This window comes from Mytilus trossulus, chromosome 1 (assembly GCF_036588685.1).
Source record: "Mytilus trossulus isolate FHL-02 chromosome 1, PNRI_Mtr1.1.1.hap1, whole genome shotgun sequence".
Lineage (NCBI taxonomy): Eukaryota > Metazoa > Mollusca > Bivalvia > Mytilida > Mytilidae > Mytilus > Mytilus trossulus.
Genome location: NC_086373.1, coordinates 64,597,705 through 64,624,493, shown reverse-complemented (window position 1 = coordinate 64,624,493; position 26,789 = coordinate 64,597,705). Strand labels below are relative to the sequence as shown.

The 26,789-nt window shown below is 31.9% G+C and overlaps 1 protein-coding gene across 1 annotated transcript in view; it reads right to left on the bottom strand.

Annotated features, from left to right (window-relative positions):
* Positions 1–26,789, bottom strand: part of LOC134709481 (probable imidazolonepropionase) — a 34,579-nt gene that overhangs the window by 6,996 nt on the left and 794 nt on the right. Inside the window, exons 2-4 of the mRNA XM_063569642.1 lie at positions 25,240–25,346; positions 24,209–24,273; positions 23,021–23,298 (exon numbers count right to left, since the gene is read on the bottom strand). Of these exons, the coding sequence (XP_063425712.1) occupies positions 23,021–23,298; positions 24,209–24,273; positions 25,240–25,346 (450 nt within the window). The remainder of the gene's footprint in view (positions 1–23,020; positions 23,299–24,208; positions 24,274–25,239; positions 25,347–26,789) is intronic.

Sequence of the window (26,789 nt, the reverse complement as noted above, 5' to 3'; positions counted from 1 at the left end):
TATAAAAAGGAAAGCATGAATTATAACAAGAATTTACAGAACTAAAAATGAGACAAAACCAGAGATTAAAATTAAAAATAAGGAATACATAATGTGGCTACAATATACCGACTGTTGGTTGCTTAAGGTCAAGTGGGAAATATTTCGTGCATGTTCAGGACGATGTGATACAATATAAAGATTAGAGAATATATATAGTGGTATGAAAATAGAGAAAAATGGTACTTTATAGTATGAAGATAAGAGAATATTGACGTGGTGTGTTATAATATGAAAATAGATTGACTTTTGGGTTGCTTGGTTATGTGGTAAATAATGGTAATGTTCAGGACGAAAAAAAATAATAATTATAAAGATGATGTCCTAAATTATAGCTTTTTCGGGATACATGTTCGAAATATCATAACTCGCCAGAAACTTGAGGTATATTGTATTGCAGCTTTAAGTACAACGGTCCACCTACCGATCCCTCTCTACGCGTGGTATCCTCTATACACAACCAGTTGCTGATCAAGAACTTGTTATAAGGAGGGCACTATACAGTCATGCTACAGTGTTTCCTTCTATAATCAACCAAATTTTTCCCACGAAAAAAAATCATGTCTTTCTTTAATTTATTTTTTAAATGTGTACACTTGAAATTCAGACAAGAGATCACCGCTAATTACAGCTTTTGATCGTTCTTTTAAAATTGCTCATCTGCAAGTTGGGCAACATAGGATCAGCTACAAGAATGTCAGTTTTAATAGTCGCATATAGTGATATACATGTAATGTTACACTGTTTACTGTTGTTATTTTGAAATATAATGGGGATAACGGAAGTGCTATAGATAGATATGTTCTATATTTAATTATTTGATACGCCCCCTATAAATTTCTGACCAGTCCGGTTAATCACCCCAGACGCTATATTTAAATATGCGTCTGGGTTATCGAGACTAAACCAACAGGTTACCTACGTGCGGGATCCCTTATTTAGTCGTTTAAAGAATGAGTAAAGAATTATTTCATAATGCGAGAAGAAAGTAAGTTTGTTTAAATGAAGATCAGTAGTACTTAATTCAGTCTTTCTAAAATGTGACGACCACTTGCTTACATTTCGTATAAAGTTTCAAAATCACAATATTTAATTTCTATATTTAAACATTTTCGAAAGAAAAACATTTAATACTAGACTCAGTCCTATGTTTTTCTGGTTTTTAATCTAAAAGTCAAACTATTAGCACAGGTAAATAGTGATGGCAACGTGAAATACGTTTTAATAAAGTAATGCAAATAGACAGGAAATAATAAAAAAGAAATTGAAAACATTGATTTACAAAATTTTAATCTGCTAACCGAGTCCCTGTGACTATTAGCACAACAAAAACTCGGCAGAAATTCTTCAGTGATATAAAAAGTATCAGTTTCATTCTACATGTTATTCAGTGGTTGCCGTTTGTTTATGTGTTACATATTTGTTTTTCGTTCATTATTTTTACATAAATAAGGCCGTTAGTTTTCTCGTTTGAATTGTTTTACATTGTCTTATCGGGGCCTTTTATAGCTGACTATGCGGTATGGGCTTTGCTCATTGTTGAAGCCGTTTGGTGACTTATAGTTGTTTAAAATGTGTGTGTCATTTTGGTCTTTTGTGGATAGTTGTCTCATTGGCAATCATACCACATCTTCTTTTTTATATTATAGTTATTTACGCCATTTTTACGTATGTTCCCTCCTCAAAAGACTCAACCGTGATGCTAAATTATTAAAACGATATATAAATAAAAGGCCAAATAAAAAATCCCAATTGAAGAGCATTTAGAACATAATATTCCGAAAGGTTCTGCCAGTATCAATTTATAATTTTTCATTAAAATATGTGACGAATGCTTCTCGAAATACTTCAGAAAGAAGTCTTGGTTGTGTCCAGCATTTGGCTAAACATCAGACGTTACCAGCATTAATTCGTTTCTGTATTTATAAGCGTCAAAAAAAAAATATTGTATCTCAAATACCATTGACTACACTGAACAATTGTTCCGTTGGCGCTGTTCAATTTGTGAATGTTTCATAACGTTCCTTCTTTGAGCTAACTCTGTATAAAGTGAAATCACAAAAATACTGAACTCTGAGGAAAAGTTCCTAATCAAATGACAAAATCAAAAACTCAAGCACATCAAACGAATGGATAACAACTATCATATTCCTGGCTAGGAAGACTTATGTAGAACATGAAGTTGATTGAAGCTGGTTTTAAAGCGCTCAACCTCTCACTTGTATGACAGTCGCATCTGTGAACAAAACAAACAGACACAATAGGTAAGCATGTCACAAATAGGGGTACAACAGCAACACGAACCCCACCAAAACCTGGGGGCGATCGCAGGTGCCCCGGGTTGGAAGCTGATCCTGCTCATCACGCGGCACCCGTCGTATTGCTCATGTTATTACCAAGTCGGTAAATAGTCTAACTAGATTGGTCACATTTGTTTAAAGGGAACTGTTTTGTAGTTACGACACAAGGAACATATCCGATACCATATATGCAACGGATATAACACAACGGTCAACCAACCCATGATGGCGTCCGTAAAATTTACAAAGTGTTGATTTCAACTTCACCATTTGGAACTCCTGGTCCAAAAATTAAAATTAACAATTGGGAAGCCGAATTATTCAATTTTGTTCCGAAACTATTTTCCTTTCCCACATTGTCGACTACTTTTGCATATGCACACACTTTGCGTATTTAAAAGTGTGGCATCTTTTGCTACATATATATCAAGTAGACTCCAAGTAAAATACTAATATTTATTATACAACTCAAACGATCGAACTACAGTTACAGAATGATTATAATCCTATTAAAAGCCTTATGAAACTATGTGCAGATAATGAACCCGTGTGTGGTCGAAATGATAGATACATAGAAACTGTCACAGTATCAATTAGCAGCGGATGTAACTGTTTATATTAATGTCACTACAAAAAGAATTATCATTAGTATGAACAAAAAGAAAAGGTATTGTTTTTATAAGTAGTAAGGTCTAACGACATGAAAGCATATGACGGAAATAATTGACTCATCTTTCATCCGATGAATAGGATAATTATTTATCGTTCAATTTTTGTATTAAGATTTCAATTTCTCCTGGTACAAACCACCCATGATCAATGTAGACATAAAACCAATACTTGCACCAAATAACCAAGTATAATCAATACTTGTACCAATTATCCAAGTATAACCAATACTTGTACCAAATATCTAAGTATACATATACACTCTGAATATACACGCCATAAAAGGCTATAATAAATAAAAAAGACTTTGTAAAGTTGATAGTCGAACGACAACGCCGATGCTCTATATTTAATAAGAAATGAATACAATTCAAACATATATATCTACACATATAATATATAATTCAAACATATATATCTACACATATAATATATAATTCAAACATATATATCTACACATATAATATATAATTCAAACATCAGTATCAAACAAAAAACTCTCCAAATAAAAGCTGAATAAACTTTAACCAGAATTAAAATTTACCAAGAAAATTCGACTGCTCAGATTGACGATGTCGTGGTGAATGATTACATAGGCATTAAAATACCGCGAAAATAATTTTAAAGCGGGAAAACATTACGCCCTCTATGCTACATATGATGAAACACCCAGGAGAAATTAATTTCATTCTAATGCACTGCCCGTTTAAACGAATGAAATTATAAATATAAAATTAACAGTGCATTTCATTCTTAATCAATACAATATACAAAACGTTTTGCAAGAAATTCAATAACAATGCATATTGTTGATAAATTAGCTTAACCCATCTCATTCTATAACATTGGGTTGATTTCAAAACAAAAACAAGTGATTAGTCTTTCGCCCAACAAAAGTTAAGCATCTACTATACATTATGAATACAAATTGGTTTAAACACCATAACTCTTGAATATCAAAGTAGATGGATATTCGCCAAGACAATATTTTATCATCTCCTGTTTTTGACGGAACTGATAAATGCAGGAACAAACGACCAGAGACGGCAATGATAAAACGCTTTACTTATTTTTTTTAAAGCTGACAAGTTACTAAATTGATGGAGTATCAAACGATATATATCACAGTGTGTTTAACTAGATATTATAGGATGACATGCGTCCCAAAATAGACTAGCTATTTTCATATTGGAAAAGATAGAATAAAAATTTCCTTTCTGCTAACGATTACAAGTTCTCTACAGTTTTTCAAACATATATTGTATGTTTCGGGTCTTCTAAGGTTAAGTTGTATTGTTGTTAGTAGTTTTCCATCACAGCTTAGAACTCTCAGTGTTTTACAGTATCTTCCTGATACGATAATATTGCCGACCGATGTTGTCTCTATATCGTTTACCTGACACATCGAGTATTTCCAATTGACCTTTCCGTCTTTATTCAAATCGAAAACTTCGTCTTGTTCTACGCACAAGATACAAATATGTCCATTAATATTCTCTTTCATTCTAAATCTGTTTATTGAGGATGTATTCCATTTGTAAGGAAACTGACATTTTATTATTTTTATCAATATTCCATCTTTTGAGATTATATCAATTCTAAGTTTAACTGAAAATTCGCTTTTGAATGTGGATGATGCGACCTCTTTGACGTAAAGAACCAAGACTTTGCCCTTTTCACAAACACAAAGTGCTAGAGTTACATTTTTGCTGTTTGGAAGTGAGTAAATTGCCATAACGTCTGCACTGCCACTTCTTATCTGATCACAATTGTCTCCCTTTGTAAGAAAAAGCAGTTCTGATTGTTCCGACGTAGCCAAATCTACAATATCTGATTGATGTGTAATTCTTTTAGGCTTCTCATTGGGTTTCAATTCAATGGAAACACAATGATCGGAAACATATATGGTTCCATCTTTAGCAACCGCTAGTGAGCTATTATCACTAATCTGTTGAGCTAATTTATAAGAATGAATAGGATGTCCAATATGCACTTCAGTTGCTATATTGTGGTACTCTAAACATCCTATAACAGCATTGATGTCGGATGATGTGGCGTTTAAAGGATAAAACGTAGCCAATTCTCGAGGAAAGTAAACTGATATATCACTGTTCTTTTGAATGCGACTTGAAATGTTTACAACCTCACGTAATATGTCCCTAATGTTATCATTCATTCTTGTTACATTTATATTTTTAATTTCAATTTTCAACTCTTTCTGTATTTGTTCAAGCTGTGATATTTCTTCTCTTATTAAATTCCTGTTCCTGATCAAAACATTTCCTAAAGACTCTACTACGTTACTTGTACATAGCGAAATAAGGTCTTTCAACTTTTCTGCCTGCTCTTCAATTTTTTTTCTTTCGGTTTCATATTTTTCTTCACAGGTAATGTCAAATGATATTAAAGATTCCTTTTTTTTTCTGAATAATTGGAAAAATATCTTTTTCAATTGTTTTTCTTAAATTTTCAAGTTCTTTCAAACTCTCTTCATGACGCTTATATATTGTTACGTTGTCATGTTGGAAATGTAGCGGTCCCAAAGCTATACATTCTGGACAAACAAGTTGCTTACAATGCAAACAATAATTTGTATTGTAATAGCTTTCATGTTTTGTGCAACAAATGTCAACAAGTTCTGCACTATCACTTAATCCCTCTGTAACTGAAGACCTGGTCCATAATATTTTATGTTCACTCCAATTAATATTCCACAGATGAAACATTTTGCACTCATAACAGAGATGCTTATCGCAATCTATGCATTTCCATTCTGTTTTCTTTTCTAGTTTACAGAATGAGCAGAGTGGAATTTGAGCTTTTTGTAATGATTCAAAGGAAGCCATGATGATCTTTACTCAACTAAGCTTCTCAAAGCTACTAGTTCAAAAATCTCATTATACTTATATACAGATAGATTGTTTGCTGATCTTAAAGGCATTTAAAATATAAACATGACAAATATTCACGATAGCTTTACTTTATGATAGTAAATCAAATATAGTTTTAATTTTATATTATATATATTATAGTAAATCTTATAATTCAATACATGAACAATCCATTTTTATAAAATCAAAATACTTTGAGTTGTCAAAAGTTTGAAATATAACTACTGTTTTGCCATTAAAATGTCAACATGCGGAGATATAATACTTAACCGATGTTCAAATCTTGTTAACCAATAAGGAATAGTCAAGGCAAGATAACATTCATAGATCATCCGCTATCTTGGTGCCCTTTGAAATAAGAATGATACAATTACAATTTTAGTTTATTGACTAGTAAAACCGGTCCAGTACAATGTATAGTGTTTCTATAGTGAAATTGTAATGGGTTCGTATTTAAGAAATAAACTGTTGTAATTCATTACTTCATATTTAATAAGGCACTTTTAAGTACACAAAATACTTTCAGTTTGAAATGTAAACCAATAAAACTTTAAATTGTGTAAGGATTTATTGCTAAAGATGCAAGACTCATATTTTGAGGCCCACTGAAGTTTATATAGCTCAGCTTGTAAGAAACCTTTTATAAAATTTATTTTCTTAAAACTAGTTGTATAAGAGTTGTTATAATTTGCCGTTTTTAACCCTGTATCGAACTAGTATTGTGAAATCCTCCCGTAGAGATGAAAATTTATTCATCATAATATCGTGTTCTGGAATTGTTTATTATTTTTGTGTGATATTGTCCTGACGAACTGCATATTTCCCTGATCGTTGATAATTAAGAACTTTTAAAGAAATCAAGGTCCCAACTCAAAACTAGACATTGCTAGGTTATGCTGTTTCTTCAATAACTATGCAACTTGGTTATATAGAATTTCGCGTATTCATGTATTTAATAAACATCTTTGGCTTCAAATTTTCGGGTTTTTAAAAGGTTCATGGTGAAGGTTAATCTAGAATCGCTTTTTGAATGCACAAAATTTCAAAAGTGTTATTTTCATATAATTCTTATATGATTTGCATATCTATAAATACTTGAATTGGATTGGTCAATTAGAATTTTTCTCTAAGTTTACAATTTGATAAACCAATCCATGTTTCCGAAACCACTTCTGTAATCTATTCATGCGCGATACACAAGCTTTCAGTAATTCCGGGATTTCCCGATAATTTGAGATTTAAAAACAATTTCAGAACGGTTGTGACTATTCTAGTGCATATATAACAAAACAAATAATTTAATGCACTAAAGCTTTGAAAATGTATAATTTATAAATAAAATTTAATAAAATTCCGCGAAATTTCATGAAGGATTTGGCGAATTTACGTCATGGCAAAACACGACGTCATAATTATGCATGGAATTTTTCAAGGGAATGATTATTTCGTTACGTGTACGCTTCAAATAACATTTAAAATTAAAATGAAAGTTTTGAGGTAGGTACGTGCTATTTCATTTAAGATTCCGTTGTATTTATCGGACATTTCTGGTTTTTAGAAAGTCAAGATTGCGGCGTACTCCTTAGTTACGACTTGCCATTGTGCTTTTGATGGTAAATATATATATAGTAGCCATCAACAAAAAAAAATGTTAATTAAATATCACAAATGTTTGGCTGAAGAATTATAAGGATTAAAAACATTTTTTTCTAGAGGTTATTGATGTGTTAACCAGGGCTCTTACTCACAAACTCGGACTTTTATTCAGTTTGTGAGTTAATCGCCCCGGTTTAAACATCAATAACCTCTAGAAATAATGTATCTAATCCTATAATAAACAACTAACAATAAGACAATAAAAAACTTAAAGACCAAATTCTTGGATATTTTGATAATACTGAACTCCCTCGTATTTGTTATATTTACAAGAAATCTACCCGGAAATATGTGTTTAGTAATAGCCAATTGTGTAAAGATGTAAATATCATTAAAAATACACCTATGTCATGAAATTGCAGTAATTCCGAACACACTTATGGCCCCATTTCCCTTGTCATAACAGGAGACATAATAATTAAGGGGGAGTGTTGAGATCTCATAAACATGTTTAACCCCGCAGCAATTTTGCGCATGTCCCAAGTCAGAAGCCTCTGGCCTTTGCTAGTCTTGTATGATTTTTGTCGAGCCTTCGACTTTAGTCGAAAAAGCGAGACTAAGTGATCCTACATTCCGTCGTCGTCGTCGTCGGCGGCGTCCACAAATATTCACTCTGTGGTTAAAGTTTTTGAAATTTTAATAACTTTCTTAAACTATACTGGATTTCTACCAAACTTGGACAGAAGCTTGTTTATGATCATAAGATAGTATCCAGAAGTAAATTTTGTAAAAATAAAATTCCAGGTTTTCTGTATTTTACTTATAAATGGACTTTTCTGCGGGGAAACATTACATTCACTCTGTGGTTAAAGTTTTTAAAATTTTAATAACTTTCTTAAACTATCCTGGGTTTGTACCAAACTTGGACAGAAGCTTATTTATGATTATAAGATAGTATCCAGAAGTAAATTTTGTAAAAAAAATAAATCCATTTTTTCCGTATTTTACTTTTAAATGGACTTAGTTTTTCTGCGGGGAAACATTACATTCACTCTGTGGTTAAAGTTTTTTAAATTTTAATAACTTTCTTAAACTATCCTGGGTTTGTACCAAACTTGGACAGAAGCTTATTTATGATCATAAGATAGTATCCAGAAGTAAATTTTGTAAAAAAATAAATCCATTTTTTCCGTATTTTACTTTTAAATGGACTGAATTTTTCTTCCAGTTAACATAACATACAGTCTGCAGTTAAAGTTTTCAAAACATTTATTAGATTCATCAACTATTTTTAATTTTTACCAAACTTCGACAGAAGCTTCTTACAATCATAAGATAGTATCAAGAGGAATATTTTTATTGATTTTTTACCTCATTTTTGTTGAGCCTGCAATTTACAGCAAAAGTAGGCGAGACACTGGGTTCCGCGGAACCCTTACAAATTTTTAATTTAAGTTTCCTGTGTATAATTCGGAGTTTAGTATGACGTCCATTATCACTGTACTAGTATACATATCTTTTAAGGGGCCAGCTGAAGGACGCATACGGGTACGGGAGTTTCTCGCTACATTGAAGACCCATTGGTGGCCTTCGGCTGTTGTCTGCACTATGGTCGGGGTGCTGTCGCTTGGGCACATTCCCCACTACCTTTCTCAATTTTATTAGAAACGAAGAAAGTTCCATTTTCATGGTAAAATATAAAAGACACATGAAATAGCAGTAGAGGTCTTGCATACATGTGCGTTTTCAGTCTCGTCTTGCTGATTTGTTGTTTTACATTTATAAGGTTCTTTATCATCTTTACTTCTGTTTTAAAATAATTGTAAGGGTTCCGCGGAACCCAGTGTCTCGCCTACTTTTGCTGTAAATCGCAGTCTCAACAAAAATGTGAAAAAAAATCAATAAAAATATTCCTCTTGATACTATCTTATGATTGTATAAAGCTTCTGTCCAAGTTTGGTAAAATTTAGGATAGGTTATGAATCTTATAAATGTTTTGAAAACTTTAACTGCAGACTGTGTAATGTAAACTGGAAGAAAATCTAAGTCCATTTAAAAGTAAAATACGGAAAAAATGGATTTATTTTTTTACAAAATTTACTTCTAGATAGATACTATCTTATGATCATAAAAAAGCTTCTGTTCAAGTTTGGTAGAAATCCAGTATAGTTTAAGAAAGTTATTAAAATTTCAAAAACTTTAACCACAGAGTGAATATTATGTTTCCCCGCAGAAAAAACTAAGTCCATTTATAAGTAAAATACGGAAAAAAAGGAATTTTATTTTTACAAAATTTACTTCTGCATACTATCTTATGATCATAAACAAGCTTCTGTCCAAGTTTGATAGAAATCCAGTATAGTTTAAGAAAGTTATTAAAATTTCAAAAACTTTAACCACAGAGTGAATATTATGTTTCCCCGCAGAAAAAACTAAGTCCATTTATAAGTAAAATACGGAAAAAAAGGAATTTTATTTTTACAAAATTTACTTCTGCATACTATCTTATGATCATAAACAAGCTTCTGTCCAAGTTTGATAGAAATCCAGTATAGTTTAAGAAAGTTATTTAAATTTCAAAAACTTTAACCACAAAGTGAATATTTGTGGACGCCGCCGACGACGACGACGCCGATGGAATGTAGGATCGCTTAGTCTCGCTTTTTCGACTAAAGTCGAAGGCTCGACAAAAATGGTAAAAATCGCCATTTAGGGTGACATCTCTCGTTAGTACTATGTCAAAGACACAATCTCTTTTGAGCATTGGTTTTTTTTATCCATGAGACGGATTTGTTGCAGATGGAACAAATAGTCGTCATAAACTATTTTAAAAAAGAAATGATATTGGAACAGCTTACAAATATGAATTGACAACATACACCAAAGAATTGTTAGTGTTTGACATGCTTATTTTGTTTAAAATTTCAAATATGCATTCGTACCAAAATTTAGCAGTCTTTTTTCACTTTAAAGAGCCTAGCGACTGTGTTTATTTATTTTAATTATTTGTGCCCATAGCTATAAGAATGGGAACAGAAAACACTGCTAAAAAGGTATATATAACGACACTAGATAAGTTAATTCTAGACAATTGGTTGGAACTTCAACTGCCCGAACTTCCCCGTTTTTAGCTGATCACCGTATCAAAATTGTAAATTTATATCATTGTTCACCCGGCCTTTATCTTTGTCATGTTCCACTTGATTCTTTCTTTTGAAACATTTAAGAAACACAGTATATATTTTGTTGAATAGTCTGGAGATTGAAATGACAAAGATAAAGTATGCTTTCATCTCATAAATCAAATGTATAAAAACAACCTTAGTTCCTATATAAAAAAAAACATTGGAAAATTGAAGGCCATAAAAAAATTATGTGATCACAAAAATTTGACAGATCGAAGTGACATGTCACGTGAAATCGATTATTATACGTCATATAGGACATATAGTTGAAAGCAACATAATGAAGATGTCGATTTAAAAGAAATGATTCTTAAAATTACCACAATACTTCAATATAGAATTGAAAGATGTGTCTGTAAATTATAAAATAAAAGTAATCATTACATTTAGCATGAAGCGCAGCGATGCTTACGTAATTCAGTATTGCTTAAATGTAACGGCCTTCATTTCGCATCAATAGGAAAAACCCACAACATTCAATTTTTGAATTTACAGATTGTCTAAACGAAACGGTTTGAATTTGAAAGAAGGCTTTCCGATAGGAAGAAATTGACGACAGAAATGTGAGTGATATAGTTTTATTTAAAATAAATTATGAAACGCTATACAGCTGAAATAGACATGATAGTTTATGAAGATGCCAATTCCAAAATAGACAGCTTATGAAATATAAATGAAAATTCAATCAATATTGTACACGTATATTATAGGACAGTACAACAAAATTACAGGCTAACGATTTTGTACGATGGATGCGTGTTTCGTCCACAAAAGACTCATCAATACAAGATCAATACAAATTTATTGTCATTTAGTTATAGTATAAAACAGGTACTCCCTAAAATATCAGCACAACAAATTTCGGTAGTTTTCGTCATTTAGTTTTACGACAATATTTAGGTGAACTTTATAACTTACAAAAATGTGTTTGTTTTTGAATTCGATCGCCAAAATACAATGTATAGAAAATCTTACAATATATGTTTGGCTTTCTTACTATTTTGATAAGAGCGTCACTAAATTATGAGTCTTTTGTAGACGAAACACGCGTCTGGTTTATCAAATTATAAGCCTGGTATCTTTGATAACTATTCACATTCACTTTAAACGTAACTTCTATGTTTTCTTTGTCCAGTTTCATTGTTTAAATGTTACTTATTTTCACTTTAAAAGCAATCTCAATACAGTGATTAAACTTCCACAAGATGTCAAATTATTTATTACTTTTATAATTATTATAATCCAAACAAAAGTTTGTATGGTAAAATTCTTCGTGTTCATTAATTTTAGCTTATTTAGGTTTTATCACTTAGTCCTTCTTCAGAAGCCTTTGTATACACTTTGCTTTGGTTCAGTGCATTCAATCAAGTTTCCATAGATGAAACCTTTAACACTCATTTCAAAGTTTCTTATCACAAACAACACATTTCCATTACCCCCCCCCCCTCTGTGTTCAAAGTGAACAGAACAGAATTCGGGCTTCGTTTAATGATTCATAGGAAGCCATTGCTATCAGTCAGGATCATAATTGATTCAACAGTTTAGCATACAGAGGGATTTTTTTTTTATCTAAACGTCATATGAAAAGAAATCTTAAATCAATGATATATAGATTGTAAAATAAAATAAATCCACATATAAAATTCTTGTAGTGAAATTCTAAAATGCCTTTTATACAAGTGTCAAACAGGGGAAATATTCACACTAAGTTAGATTGCACGATGAACAATTTATTTTTCATTGATTACATCTATTTGTATACCTTTTGTTTTCGTCTGATGGCGAGCATGGAACATAACTGCTCACATTTAATTCTCTAAAGCATGTGTTTCTAAGTATCTATGTGTGCGTGTGTGTTTTTAATTTTATTTGTTTTCGCTTAATCGTTAATAGTTATTCTGTGTAATTGTGGTAGACACAAAAAAATATGAAATTGAGTAGAATTATACAACAACTATGGTTAAAAATTAGAATAAAATTGCATCAAACATGATTATTTTAATTTATGATCCATAAATAATATTTATCTTTTCATCTTGTGCGGGTTGATTTCCAAAAAAAATGAATAGATTGAACTAATAAGTTCTCTAGTAGTATTATAACATGGTGCTTTTAATGTTAAAACATATAATCTAACCTTGAAATAATTCGTGTTTTGAATATTGTTAATTTTCCAACTGGATGTGGTGTTTGTTTAGATATGATTTAAAATATATTTTTAATTTCTATTTCTTAAGATACTTATGCAAGAATTCCATTTCTTTCTAGTTAACCGAAAATGTTATAGTTTGACTGTCCCTTTGGTATCTTTCGTCCCTCTGTTATACCTATTGTAACACCATTCAGATCCCAAGAAACCATAATGTAAATTTGTACGACTATACACATCATTTGAACTTTTTTGTATATGTAAAAATGAAACTGATTAAGCATTAAACAATTATGAAAATGGTATCACTGTACACTCAGTTGTAAATAAACAAAAGCACTGTTATATTGGAAAAGATAGCTCTAAAATAAAGATTTCTTCTCTGCTAATGATCACAAATTCTTTGCAGTTTTTAAAACATATGCTGTTTGTTTCAGGCTTTTGCAAGTTTAAGTTCATTGCTTGCAATAGTTCTCCACCAGAGTGTAGAATTGTCAACTCATTTGAATATCTTTCCAAAACAATAATATTGCCAATCAGTGTGGTCTCTATATCACGAGCAAGGTAGTTTTTGTATTTCCAGTTTACCGTTCCGTCCAGGCTCATATCAGCTACTTCGCCATGCTCTTCACACAAGATACATATATGTCCATTAATATTCTGTCTCATTCTAAATCTGCCCGTTGAGAATGTATACCACTGCGATGGATAATTGCATTTTATTATTTTCATTAATGTTCCTTTGCATGACAACATATCGATTTTAAGTTTTAATAGGCACTCACTCCTACGTTTTGATGAGGGAACTTCCTTAGCGTAAAGCACTAATACCCTTCCGTCTCCACAGAAACAAAGAGCTAATGCTATATTTTTGCTGTTTCGAAGTGTGTAAAATGAGTTGGTTCCACCACTTTCATTTTTTGTCATAACACGATGGTCTTCCCTTGATATAAAGAGCAGGTTTGATAAATCCAATGTAGCCATATCTAAAATACCATGTTTTACTCTTGTAATTTTGGTCTTTTCATGGGGCTTCAGTTCAATAGAAACACAATCATCGTCCGTGATATTTATTTTTTCATCTCTGGCAACCGCCAGTGAAGAATTTTGTTTGATCTGTTGTATTAACTGGTATGAACGAATCCGACCTTTCACCTCACTTGCCATATTGTGGTTCTTAAAACCTCCCATGATCGTACTGATGTCAGTTGTAGTATTGTTTTTAGGGTGAAACATAATAATGTCTTGTGGAAAGCTGACTAGTGGATTACTGTTTAGTTGGATACGACTCGAAATTTCTGCAGATTCGTGTACTATTTCTTCGATATAGTTTTTCATTCTGATGGACATTATATTTTTGATTTCGTTATTTAATTCTTTCTGTATTTTTATAAGCTGCGATTTTTCTTTTTCTATGATATCTTTGTTCTTTTTCCAAAACTTTTCTAAATACAAGAGTTGCATATTCGTACATTGCGTTATTTGATCTTTCAACTTTTCTGCTTGACCTCGTTATTTTTTTCTTTTCGTTTTCATGCCTTTCTTCAAAAGCGATATCTAATCCAGTTAACGATTTGCTTTTATCCTCAATATTTGGAAGGATTCTACTTTCAATGTTCGTCTTCAAAAGTTCAAGAGCTCCCAACCTTTTCTCACGGCACTTCACTATTGTTATGTTTTCATGTTTCAAATGTACTGAGCCTAACGCTATATATTCTGGGCAAACGAGTTGCTGACAATCCAAACAAAAGTTTGTATAACCAAATTCTGTGTGCTTAGTGCAACAGGTTTTAGCAAATTCTGGCAGATCACTTAATCCGTCCGCTAATGAAGGCCTAGTACACACTACGTTATGTACAGTCCAATCAAATTCCCACAGATGAAATCTTTTGCACTCATAACAAAGTTGCTTATCACAATCTACATATTTCCATTCAGTAATTTTTTCTAGTCTACAAAATGAGCAGAATGCAATTTGGGCTTGACTGAATGATTCAGAGTAAGCCATTGTTTATCAACCAAACTTTTAAATAGGTACCGTTTATGTATAATGTGTGTTCTTTAAATTATCTTAACATCTGTATATACAGATAGATTTTTATGGTTTATTCCCGGTGTTTATCTAAAAGTCTTTAAAAATTACTTTAAGTTTATGATTGTTTGTAAACACAATTCAAAAATTATTTCTTTGTAAGTGGTAAAATCCTTTTAGAACGAGGGTCTAATAGGGTAATATCCATATAAAATCAATTTAACGGTACACGAAATATTTATCACTAATGGTATGAACTCATTTGATGACAACCATAGTAAATAACAAACGTTCAGAACAGTGTTAAGTGCATGATAAACAAGATACACATGGAACCAACTTCAGTAAAGTTTTGAAATGATTTGATCTTTATATGAAAAAGTAAGGCAAAACTGTTCCTAACAAGATTCAATAACAATTTTCCTGCACCAGATGCGCATTTCGACACTACTTGTCTCTTCAATGATGCTCATGGCCAAAATATTTTAAATCCAAAGCTTATATAAAAGATGAAGAGCTATAATCCAAAAGGTCCAAAACGTATAGCAAAATCCGCGAAAGGAATCAGATCTTTGCATGAGGGAGTTACATTCCTTAATTTATAATAATTTCTCTAACATTTTGTTAGAGCAAATTTTAATAATACAAAAAAATCCGTATTTTATGCCAGTACCGAAGTACCGGCTACTGGGCTGGTGATACTCTCAGGGACTAACAGTCCACTATTAGAGACATCGAACCAGTGGTAATAATAACATGAACGGTACTAATTTTCCTGCACCATATGCGCATTTTGACAATACATGTCTCTTCAGTGATGCTAGTGGCCAAAATATTTGAAATCTAACGCTTATATAAAAGGTAAAGAGCTATAATCCAAAAGGTCCAAAAAGTATAGCAAAACCGTGAAAGGAATCAGAGCTTTGCATGAGGGAGATACATTCCTTAATTTATAATAATTTCTATTATTTGGTAATAGCAAATTTTAATAACACAAAAAAATCCGTATTTTCATGCCAGTATGTTTCTTACTATAATAGTTTAATTCAAGTTATGACTTTATCGTCTTTAGAAATAATTGTATGAACTCATTTGATGACAACCATAGTAAATAACAAACGTTCAGAACAGTGTTAAGTGCATGATAAACAAGATACACATGGAACCAACTTCAGTAAAGTTTTGAAATGATTTGATCTTTATATGAAAAAGTAAGGCAAAACTGTTCCTAACAAGATTCAATAACAATTTTCCTGCACCAGATGCGCATTTCGACACTACTTGTCTCTTCAATGATGCTCATGGCCAAAATATTTTAAATCCAAAGCTTATATAAAAGATGAAGAGCTATAATCCAAAAGGTCCAAAACGTATAGCAAAATCCGCGAAAGGAATCAGATCTTTGCATGAGGGAGTTACATTCCTTAATTTATAATAATTTCTCTAACATTTTGTTAGAGCAAATTTTAATAATACAAAAAAATCCGTATTTTATGCCAGTACCGAAGTACCGGCTACTGGGCTGGTGATACTCTCAGGGACTAACAGTCCACTATTAGAGACATCGAACCAGTGGTAATAATAACATGAACGGTACTAATTTTCCTGCACCATATGCGCATTTTGACAATACATGTCTCTTCAGTGATGCTAGTGGCCAAAATATTTGAAATCTAACGCTTATATAAAAGGTAAAGAGCTATAATCCAAAAGGTCCAAAAAGTATAGCAAAACCGTGAAAGGAATCAGAGCTTTGCATGAGGGAGATACATTCCTTAATTTATAATAATTTCTATTATTTGGTAATAGCAAATTTTAATAACACAAAAAAATCCGTATTTTCATGCCAGTATGTTTCTTACTATAATAGTTTAATTCAAGTTATGACTTTATCGTCTTTAGAAATAATTTCTTATATAACTTACTGATCTATATTACATAGCTAGCCTCATTTTTAGGGTTGTATAAATCCGAAGTACCTGTCATAAACCCGTAAGTCGAACAAATACATAGTTACAGTAAAATATATGACAACTGGGAGTATGACTTTATTTGTCATACATACTACAATAAATAAGTTTTGGTTTTTATAATACACTATATAAATTTCACATAGCTGAGAGGGTGATAGAGCAGAATGTTGCACCAAAAAAATATTATCAACCGAGGCGAGGAAATCAGGTTACATACAGGTGTGTTTTAGGCTGCAAACAGTTGCCTGCTGAATTAGAAAAACAATCTATATTCGAACGGGACTATTTCCATCAAAGCTCGAATACGGACAAATTTGTTTTAAGATGGCATCATTATTGCTGCATATTATGTCATTCTGATAATAAAACAAGGTATGCAAATAAGGAAAATATTTCAAATCAAAAACGGGATCAAAGGTCAACGACGGACAATTGTTTACCTTTGAAGATGTCAGCATTAATGCATATTCTGACAACATTATAATGAAATAAAGGTATGCAAACAAGGATGCATATGCTAATGAGATAACCAATCATACATATGCCAAAATATGCCCATTTGTAAAAACAGAACTACGTAAAACACTATATGTAGTCAATATAAGGTACATTTATGGTATCACAGTTCTTAAAATGTGAAAATATTTCAAGGAAAATAAATACACCTTTTCGTCATACATTGGATCTTTATTTAGGGCTGTAACTTTTTATTTAAGAAATTCGGTAATATTTGTTTCTGTCTATGAAGAAATAACATAAAAAATGTGGTGCACACTGAATACCGCTCGTAGCGGGTTATTTTAAGATGTACCACATTTTTATGTTATTTCGAATAGGCAGAAAAAAAATTACAGTAATTTCTTATCATTAAATTCTTAATTCCATTTTAAACCGGAGTAAATCATGAAAGAACGTTGATGACGTCACGGTCACATGACGAAATTATGTCTATGGGCTGATAAACAAAACGGCGTCAGCCAATCAGAAGATACGTTACATCCAAAATTAAATTATATTCAATATTCAGCCATTCCGAAGTAACAGTTCTTTCAAGTTTTCTTATTATCCCAGCTTGATTCTATAAAAAAAACCTTTATAATGATTGAAGGGCTTTTCAAGTCAAACAACATAATAACAAAACATCTACTGACTTGAGTAAGAACCGTATGAGAATACGTAAGTTTCAAGTCACAGATTGACTTTATTTTATTTACTACGTAATACACCTTTTGATAAGTTAAGAAAATTTAAGGGACTAAGAAACCTTACTCCCTCAATATAAAAAAAAAGATGTGGTATGATTGCCAATGAGACAACTATCCAGAAAAGACCAAAATGACACAAACATTAACAACTAAAGGTCATCGCACGACCTTCAACAATGAGCAAAGCCCATACCGCATAGTTAGCTATAAAAGGCCCCGATAGGACAATGTAAAACAATTCAAACGAGAAAACTAACGGCCTCAAAAATGAACGAAAATATGTAACAAATAAACAAACGACAACCACTGAATTACAGGCGCCTGACACTGGTGGTAAGCACATGGTCGTAAAGTGAGCTGAAAATGGAAGACAATTCTTGAAGTCAGTTTTTCTTTTCCCATTTTCGTGTAGTAAAAAATTCATTTGAGCCAAACCGCTTGCTTCATACATACTAATCTTTAGTGCGTTTATTATATTAAAATAAATTTGATACATAAAATCATTCGAATTTTTGTAAAATAGTCATTTAAAAATTCGAGCATGATGTTCGTAACTAAAACAACAAAAATCTTGAGGATAGTCGTAATGAAAATCTATGATGGTCGTAACTCTTTATGTAATAGGCTCGAGTAAGGCAAGTCAAGAGTTTTAAATGTGTCCTTTATTATATGAATATATTATATGATATACATTATATTTGTAAAGTGTTTTTTTTTACATACAACACAAGATAAAGCAATTTCAGTCCGTGTAACACTATGTATCAATTAATAATTTTAAAATTTAAGTTTTTTAGAATTTTAATCAAAGACTTGAAATATTAAAATTCCAAATTTTTGATTTTTTGGAAATTATAAAGTTTAGAACGGTAATAAAAACTAAAAGGGGTGAAAAGAGGAGAAGCCGTACAAAACGAAACGGAAAAAAGTGGAACGAGTCGAATGAAACAAAACAAAATGAAATGAATAGTGCCTCCTTTGAAATTATGCAATCATTTTATAAAGCAAATAACACGGACGATTAATATCATAGCCGTGTTCTACGCCACACGTACATGCTGGTCATCAAATCGTTAACTACTGATGGTACCGTAGGAGGTCCGTGTGAGTTATGAGCGAAAATCTCTTGACATGGGTTGGTATACTAAATCCATGGGGTCGCAATGAACGTTGTTTTTTTTATCAAACGAAGGAGGTTGTTGCTATCTTTTCTTCACTGCTATTTGCTATACACATTAAAGTTATGAACTAAAACAAATACATGTATGAGTAGCTTGGAGCCAGGATAATATTTGGTTTTATTAATCTAAAATGCAACGTGTATAGCGTGTAGCAGTATCAAATATATATCAACAACATCCTACTTTCGAGGCTTACATGACATTCATTGCGACACCATGTATTAGGTATTCCTGTCGTACGAATACTAAGAACTAATATCAATGATAAAACGCAATATATGATCGTCATGCAATCGACAAAAAACGAAAACTACACGTTAAAAACTGCATGACTCTGAAGCGCATTTCTGGAATTACCTTCATTAGGAACGATCAAAAGCCGAATATTTGAAGGCCAATGATTTATGAGAACTACAATAGTTGATTTAAAATTAAAGATGACTGTTCAAAATTCTACATTCAATAATTTCGTTTGCAGACATGATTGTAGATAATAAAAACTAAGTCGTATATAAAACAAAATATTTTTAAAAACAAATATGAGGGGAAACACGTGAATTGAACCATTGTTTGCTTTACTGTATTGTAGAAAATACTTACATACTCAACCTAACATATTGTTTTGCTTACTGCGAGTTTGATTAGTTTTCTTTGTTATTCTTAAATGATGGGCGTTTGGAATACATCAGAACTGTGTTTGCTTATATTTCTTTAACTTAGTTTCTGCATACCATTATCAGAGTAACAAATACTATTATTTGTAGTAAACCGTATATTACATCTGAGTTTATAAACTTGGTTATGTGCACAACACTTTTAAAATTCTTTAATAAAAAGTTCGTCTTCATACACGAGTAACGACCATCTTGCATCGGTTACGACCATCATCCAAAATACTATAGTTGTCGTTACGACCATCATGCTCGAATTTTTGAATGACTATTTTACGAGTATTCCAATGATTGTATGCATCAAATTTTATTTCAATATCAACGCACTCACTATTAGATTTTATGAGTCAAGCGGTTTGGCTCAAATAAATCTTTTACTGCAGGAAAATTGAAAAAAAACACCTTATCTCTAGAGTTGTCTCCAATTTGCGGCTAACCGTTAGTTTACGTTACGAACATCCGCTTACCACCAGTGCTCAAGCAAAGTTTTCCTTGGACGAATTTTTAAATCAAATAGCTCCCAGCGTATATGATAGTACTTGTACATCCTTAGCTTTCAATAAAAAAAAAATCGAGAGATGGTAAATCAAGGAGATCTGACATATGCTATTGATTAAGAAAATTACAAATAATCCCTGCATGTTATGATTTAACTTTTCTAAATAAGTATGACCAACGTTACTGTTTTGTTGTTATTGTCAGACATATGTAATTCAGTGGTTGTCGTATATTGCTATGCTTAAATGTTTGTTTTTCGTTTATTATTTTCACATAAATAAGGCCGACAGTTTTCTCGTTTGAATTGTTTTACAATTTCTTTAGAGGCCTTTCATAGCAGACAATAAGGTATTAGAATTGCTCATTGTTGAGCATGTACGGTGACATTAAGTTGTAGATTTCTGTGTCATTTGCTCTCTTGAGAAGAGTTATCTCATTGGCATTCACACAACCACTTTTTTATATGTATAAATTGTTAATTTGACTAACTAATTTTGAGAAGATCTCATTATTTCAATAAGAAGAAGTGGATGACAAGCGAATAACATTAATTCATGACTCTAATGATCGGCAAATCCGAAATAACAGATAAAAAGCTTTCAAATAATAAAATCGCATTCACCATATATAACAGAACGAACCAAAATTTAGTGTGAAATATTGTATCAAATAAAGCTTCAAATTCTAGGTACGTCATCAGTATTAAAATTATGTTTTAAACAGTTTTCTGAATTTTGCTATATATGCAATTAATTAATAATTTGATTTAATATTGATGCATAGTATCCCTTGTTGAGTATATATTGCACACACAAGCTCGTGGTAAAGTTCTAACGAGAGTGGTAACGACTTTTACCGCCAGGCGTCAAAGGGCCATTTCTAGCTACCGTTAGCGTCAAATTGATTACAATTTTACCGTGATTCGTCAAAATATCCTTAACGTGATTCGTCAGAGGTCTCAAATAATTTTCGTATTTCAGGAAAAAAAAAATAACGTGATTCATGAAAACCTTTGATTTTTTTATCGTCAAAAAGAAAGTGCATGTTTTATCGACATGCACCAAAAATAACCGTTAACGTCATTTGTCAAGATTTTTTTTACCGTTATTCGTCATTAAGGTACCACCATTACCACCCTCCCTCGGTGCAATATTTACCAATTTTTATGCAATAACCTTATATTACTGTAAGATTAATATATTAACCCCGTGCTACCGAAAATATTCAAAATTTAAAGACACTTATTTGTCAATTTCATTCTCTGTCCTACCATCGAAAGTTTGACACACTTTTAGTCTTTATAATCTTTTCCGACATCCTTCAGAATCGATAAAGGCAACAGTAGTAAACCGCTGTTCGAAATGCATAAATCGATTGAAAGAAAACAAATCCGGGTTAAAACAAAAAACGAGGGAAACACATAAACTATATGAGTAAAACAACAAAACAACAGAATCACTGATGTGCAACAAAAACCAAACGACAACAAAACACAAACTGTAAGATAGCATCTGCCATTTTCCTGACTTGGTACAGGATATTTAAAGAAAAAATGGATAGCCAAACCTCGCGCTTTTATGGCAATATTTGATTTTGAGTTGTGGGTTTTTGAAAATGTTTGTTGTAAAAAGCTGCAACTGTTAATTATTCGGTTAGATATCATAACTCATACAATTTGCGTATGTATTTACGAGACTTCTTCATTTTTTACTTCGACTTATTTTATATATTTCAAATAGAGTCGACTAAATAATCTGCATCTCCCAAAAAATGACTGGTCCTTCGCATTATTTGATACCCTTTAATAATCATATGTAATTTTCCACCGATTTGTAGAAACAACCATAAACATCATTCACATGTCAGTTAACACCTGTCGTTGACAAACATATGTATTTAGTCTGACAAATATTATTTTACCTATTCTCTTTGACATTTTCTTTCAAGAGATATTTATGACAGTTTTACAACTGCATTATAATAATAGAAATCGACCTTATGTATATTGACTTCTTATAACATCTTACTTTGTATAATATTTTTCAACATAAAAAAATGTATTGATATTCATCATTTACATAAGATCGTTTTCTATCTGACACAGATTAATTTATATATGACGCTTATATAAAAAAAAAATGTCTATAACCTCATGTTTGATTGTCGTTCTTACCGTCCAGTCGTAAATATTTCAAGAATCTTCAGAACGGTTCTGAGAGCAAATCAACAACAAATAAAAATTGTAGGTCATGTAAAAGGGACCGTCCGGATAATCGATACCTGTATTGAAATTTTGTTTTAGCGCCAGACGCGCGTTTCGTCTACAAAAGACTCATTAGTGTATGTAGGGTGAGGGAAATCTGGACTGCAACTGTCAAATGAGGGAATAGTAAACAAAAACTGATATTTGACCTTGCAACAGGCCACGTACAGAACCTCAAAGAGTTTTGCAAGGGTTTTAAAGGTACAAAGAGCGTGGAAATATCTTTAAACGAGGCACTTGTTTTAACGTCCTCATTCTGACCGAACGTGACTGCGTACTTAAACATCCCGCTCAGCGAAACAGATGCCTCAGTAAGATCCTTAAATTTTTAAAAGAAGACACTGAATTGCCATGTAAATATCAAATACCTCGGAACTGAATGTGCACCAAGAAATGTTGACGATATTGTGATTGGAATTTCCTTGCTTGCTCGGTCAATGACCTCTAACATTTTAACTTCAGTGTCAACTTCTAATCCATATCCACTTTTACATTCTACTGTCGTGGTTCCTGTACTGATCATATTAAGTAACCTCTGTTTCAGACCTGTATAGAGCAGGTCCTCTGATGCAGCACGGGTGTGTTCGACTGTAAAGTTAATACCACCTCCTGCTGTATGAACATCCATGTATGTCGCACCTGCGAGCTAAAATAAAAATAATGTGTCTAACAATATTGTGTCAATAAACAAACAAAGAAAACACACATACTTAACACTAACTGGCATACTTGTGTTTGTTCCATGCTTGGACTTAAGTGCCAGTCTGCCTGAGAATCAGGCAGTGGTGAAAACATGACCAAAAAACCCCACCCAATTTGACATTGATTTCAGTTCATGAAATGTAGTTATGCACAAAAATAACATTCATTTCCATTATCTGTTCCGGTAATAGAAGATACAATTTGGTTGAAATGCACTAGAAATTAACGAATAAGGGGAGATAACTCTGTAATTTGCTACAATTTGCTATCATTCTAACCAATTTTCTAACCAAGTTATTTGATATTACCAGACACACACAAACGAAAGACCAATTATTTTTAACTCAGGACGATGGTTAGTATTAAATAGCATGATTAGCTCGGTGGGTTTTTTCTGATCATGTTTTGATTTTTTCCTAAATTGCCTGATTCTTATAAAGACTGTCACTTTAAAAAGTCTGAAAGGTATTGTTTTTGTAAATAAACCAGGACGTTGGTTTTCTCGTTAAAATCTTACAGGACACTTTTATAGTTTACTATGCGATATATGTTTTGCCTATTGTTGAAAGCCATACAGTGCCCTTTGATTGTTTGCTTTCTTTTGCTTTTCCCCCCATGTGTAATGTGTAAGAAACAAAAATGACTTAAATGTAAGGTCTTTTACGCCCTTTAACAATGAACAAAACCCGTACAACATATAAAGCTGTATAATAGACATCGCTATGAAAAATATAGAAAACTAACATCCTGATTTGTGTACAAAACAATAAACGAAAATACACCAGACTGGCAGTTTGCAAGTTTTCAGAACTTGGAATTTAATTAAAAAAAAAGGTAAAACATCAAAAAGTTACCTTCATAGCAAACTCGTGTACTCTGTCACCAGCCCATACCGGATGAGTATGGGCATCAACCAATCCTGGAAAATATGATAAACGATAAAGATCAAATCGCTAAAACTTTATGTTACATTCTGATTCAAATTTGCAGAGTGTAACTTTAATAACAAATTTCATTATACAACATATATAAGTTGGACGGAAGTTTTTAATAATTGCATCTGATGCTTATTTTTGAATTAATTAACCACTTCTTTGTTTAATTTTGAAGTGTCAATACTTGAATGAAGAAACGAATGACAAACCCTGTAAAATAATACGTTATTTTATAATATGTACAGCATTGATGATTCTTTACATGGAAAATTACGACTTACTAGATTACTTTCAACATCTCAGCTTCTTAAAGTACATCGATTGATTGATTGCTGTTTGCTATGCGTCCAGTTACGAATATTGTATTCTTATTAAGGACAAGAAAAATAAATAACAAAAACCCGAATAAGTAGTTTTAACATTGCCTGATTCATTGGTGATTGTTTTACTACACATCAGCACAAAAAGGCTATATCTTGGCGAAGTAGTTTTGAACATCAATGAACTGCAGTAAAAAAATCTGGGTTTATGGATGGACGTACATTTAACGCATTTAGATCAGAAACAGTGGCGGATCAAGGAAGGAGAGTCCGGGGGTTCGAACCCCCACCCCCCTTTATATTAGAGCATATAGTTGAAAACCCCTCCTTTTTAATCTGGGTTTGGAACCCCCTTTTTAAAATGGCTGGATCCGCCCCTGAGAAATCTTCAGATGTCGACATTAGTTGCTTTCTGTTGTATGTGTCTTTCATTTATTGTTTAAACACGTCCTTCGTTTTCTTTGATTTTTTATAATATTTTACGTTATGTTATATCGGGACCTTGGATAGCTTCTTATCATGTGATATGGGTTATGTTTGTATGAGTATGACTTATGGTGGGTGACATTTGGTTGCTTATTAAATGCAATTGTGTATTACTTCATGTTTATGGTTTATATTTATGCTCACCTGGAATAACACATTTTCCTGTAGCGTCGATTTCCACATCAACTGTTATGTTTTTATACTTTTCTTCAAACTTTGAATTTTTTCCCACAAACTCAATTTTGCCAGATCTATTAGAAATTAAAACTTTAGGTAAACTATGCTGAATTGTATTTTTCTGAATGGTGACCTATAATTGTTTTAATTTTCAGTGTCATTTGGTCTCTTGTAGAGTGTTGTCTCATTGGCAATTATACCACAAATTCATATTATTATATAATTAAGAAAGTGTAAGCCAAACATAATATATCTTTTTCATTGTTTGACAATAAAGTTATTCTTATTTTGCTATTTCCAAAATTACAATAAAAAGCAGCTGTTTTAACAGTAGTTTTTAAAATATGAGTTGTGCACAATTGAAAGTCATAATATTAGACAGCGAAATGGAAATATTATGAAAATAGAAAGAAAAATATGTGATAGAATTTGGTTATAATTACATGCAGAAATCTTTTTTGTAATATATTTAAAGATATTAAGATATTTGGTCACCATATCTGTTTTCCTTCTGCATAATGCAAAAAAAAAGAAAATATCATAGAAATTTTCTGTATTTATAAAAAAAGGTATACAGTATAAACCATGGCCATATAATAAAATAATTAAAATGGAATTTTTGTACTGAAATTTGCTAAGATTGTGGTACATTACAAATTATACTATCTTTATATATTTTAAAAATATTTGTTTTAATTTGTCAGAAGGGTTTCCATCTGACTAACATAAATTATTTTTTAATTAGTTACAGAAATGCAACAAATGGAAGTTTTTAACGACCTTGACTGGCTATACAGACCTTGCATGGTCAGCAATCATTTTTTGAAATAAAATTAAAAAATTCTTGACCATGCATTAAAACCTCTATCAAAAATAGAGAAATAGAATTTCTAAAATATGTATTACCGATTAAATTAACAATAGTAGATGTTCGACATACATCAATGCTAAAGCAACCTAACAACACAAATTAAGGCATAAAGATGAGTTAAGCCTTTTTTAACAACTGTCACAGGTTAAGGGGGTGGTTTGGATTCCGCTAGCATGTTTAACCCCACCACATACTGTGTGTATGTGCCTGTCTCAAGTTAGGTGCCTGTAAATCAGTGGTTGTCGTTTGTTTAAGTGTTACATATTTGTTTTTTGTTCATTTTTTGTACATAAATTAGGTCGTTAGTTTTCTCATTTGAATTGTTTTACATTGTCATTTCGGGGCTTTTTATAGCTGGCTATGCGATATGGGCTTTGCTCATTGTTGAATGTGACCTATAGTTGTTAATTTCTGTTATGTTGGTCTCTTTGGAAGAGTTGTCTCATTCGCAATCAAACCACATCGTCCTTTTTATATACAGGTCAACTTAGGACCGTATTCAAAAATTATAGACATTTATCAAATTCGCCCGAATATATATATGAATAAATCTACATTTACTGCGAATGGTGTTTTTAGGAAGAAAGTCACCGGGTAAATTGTTGGCTGGATTAAAAAAAAAGACATTATAAAACTCCCAAAAGAA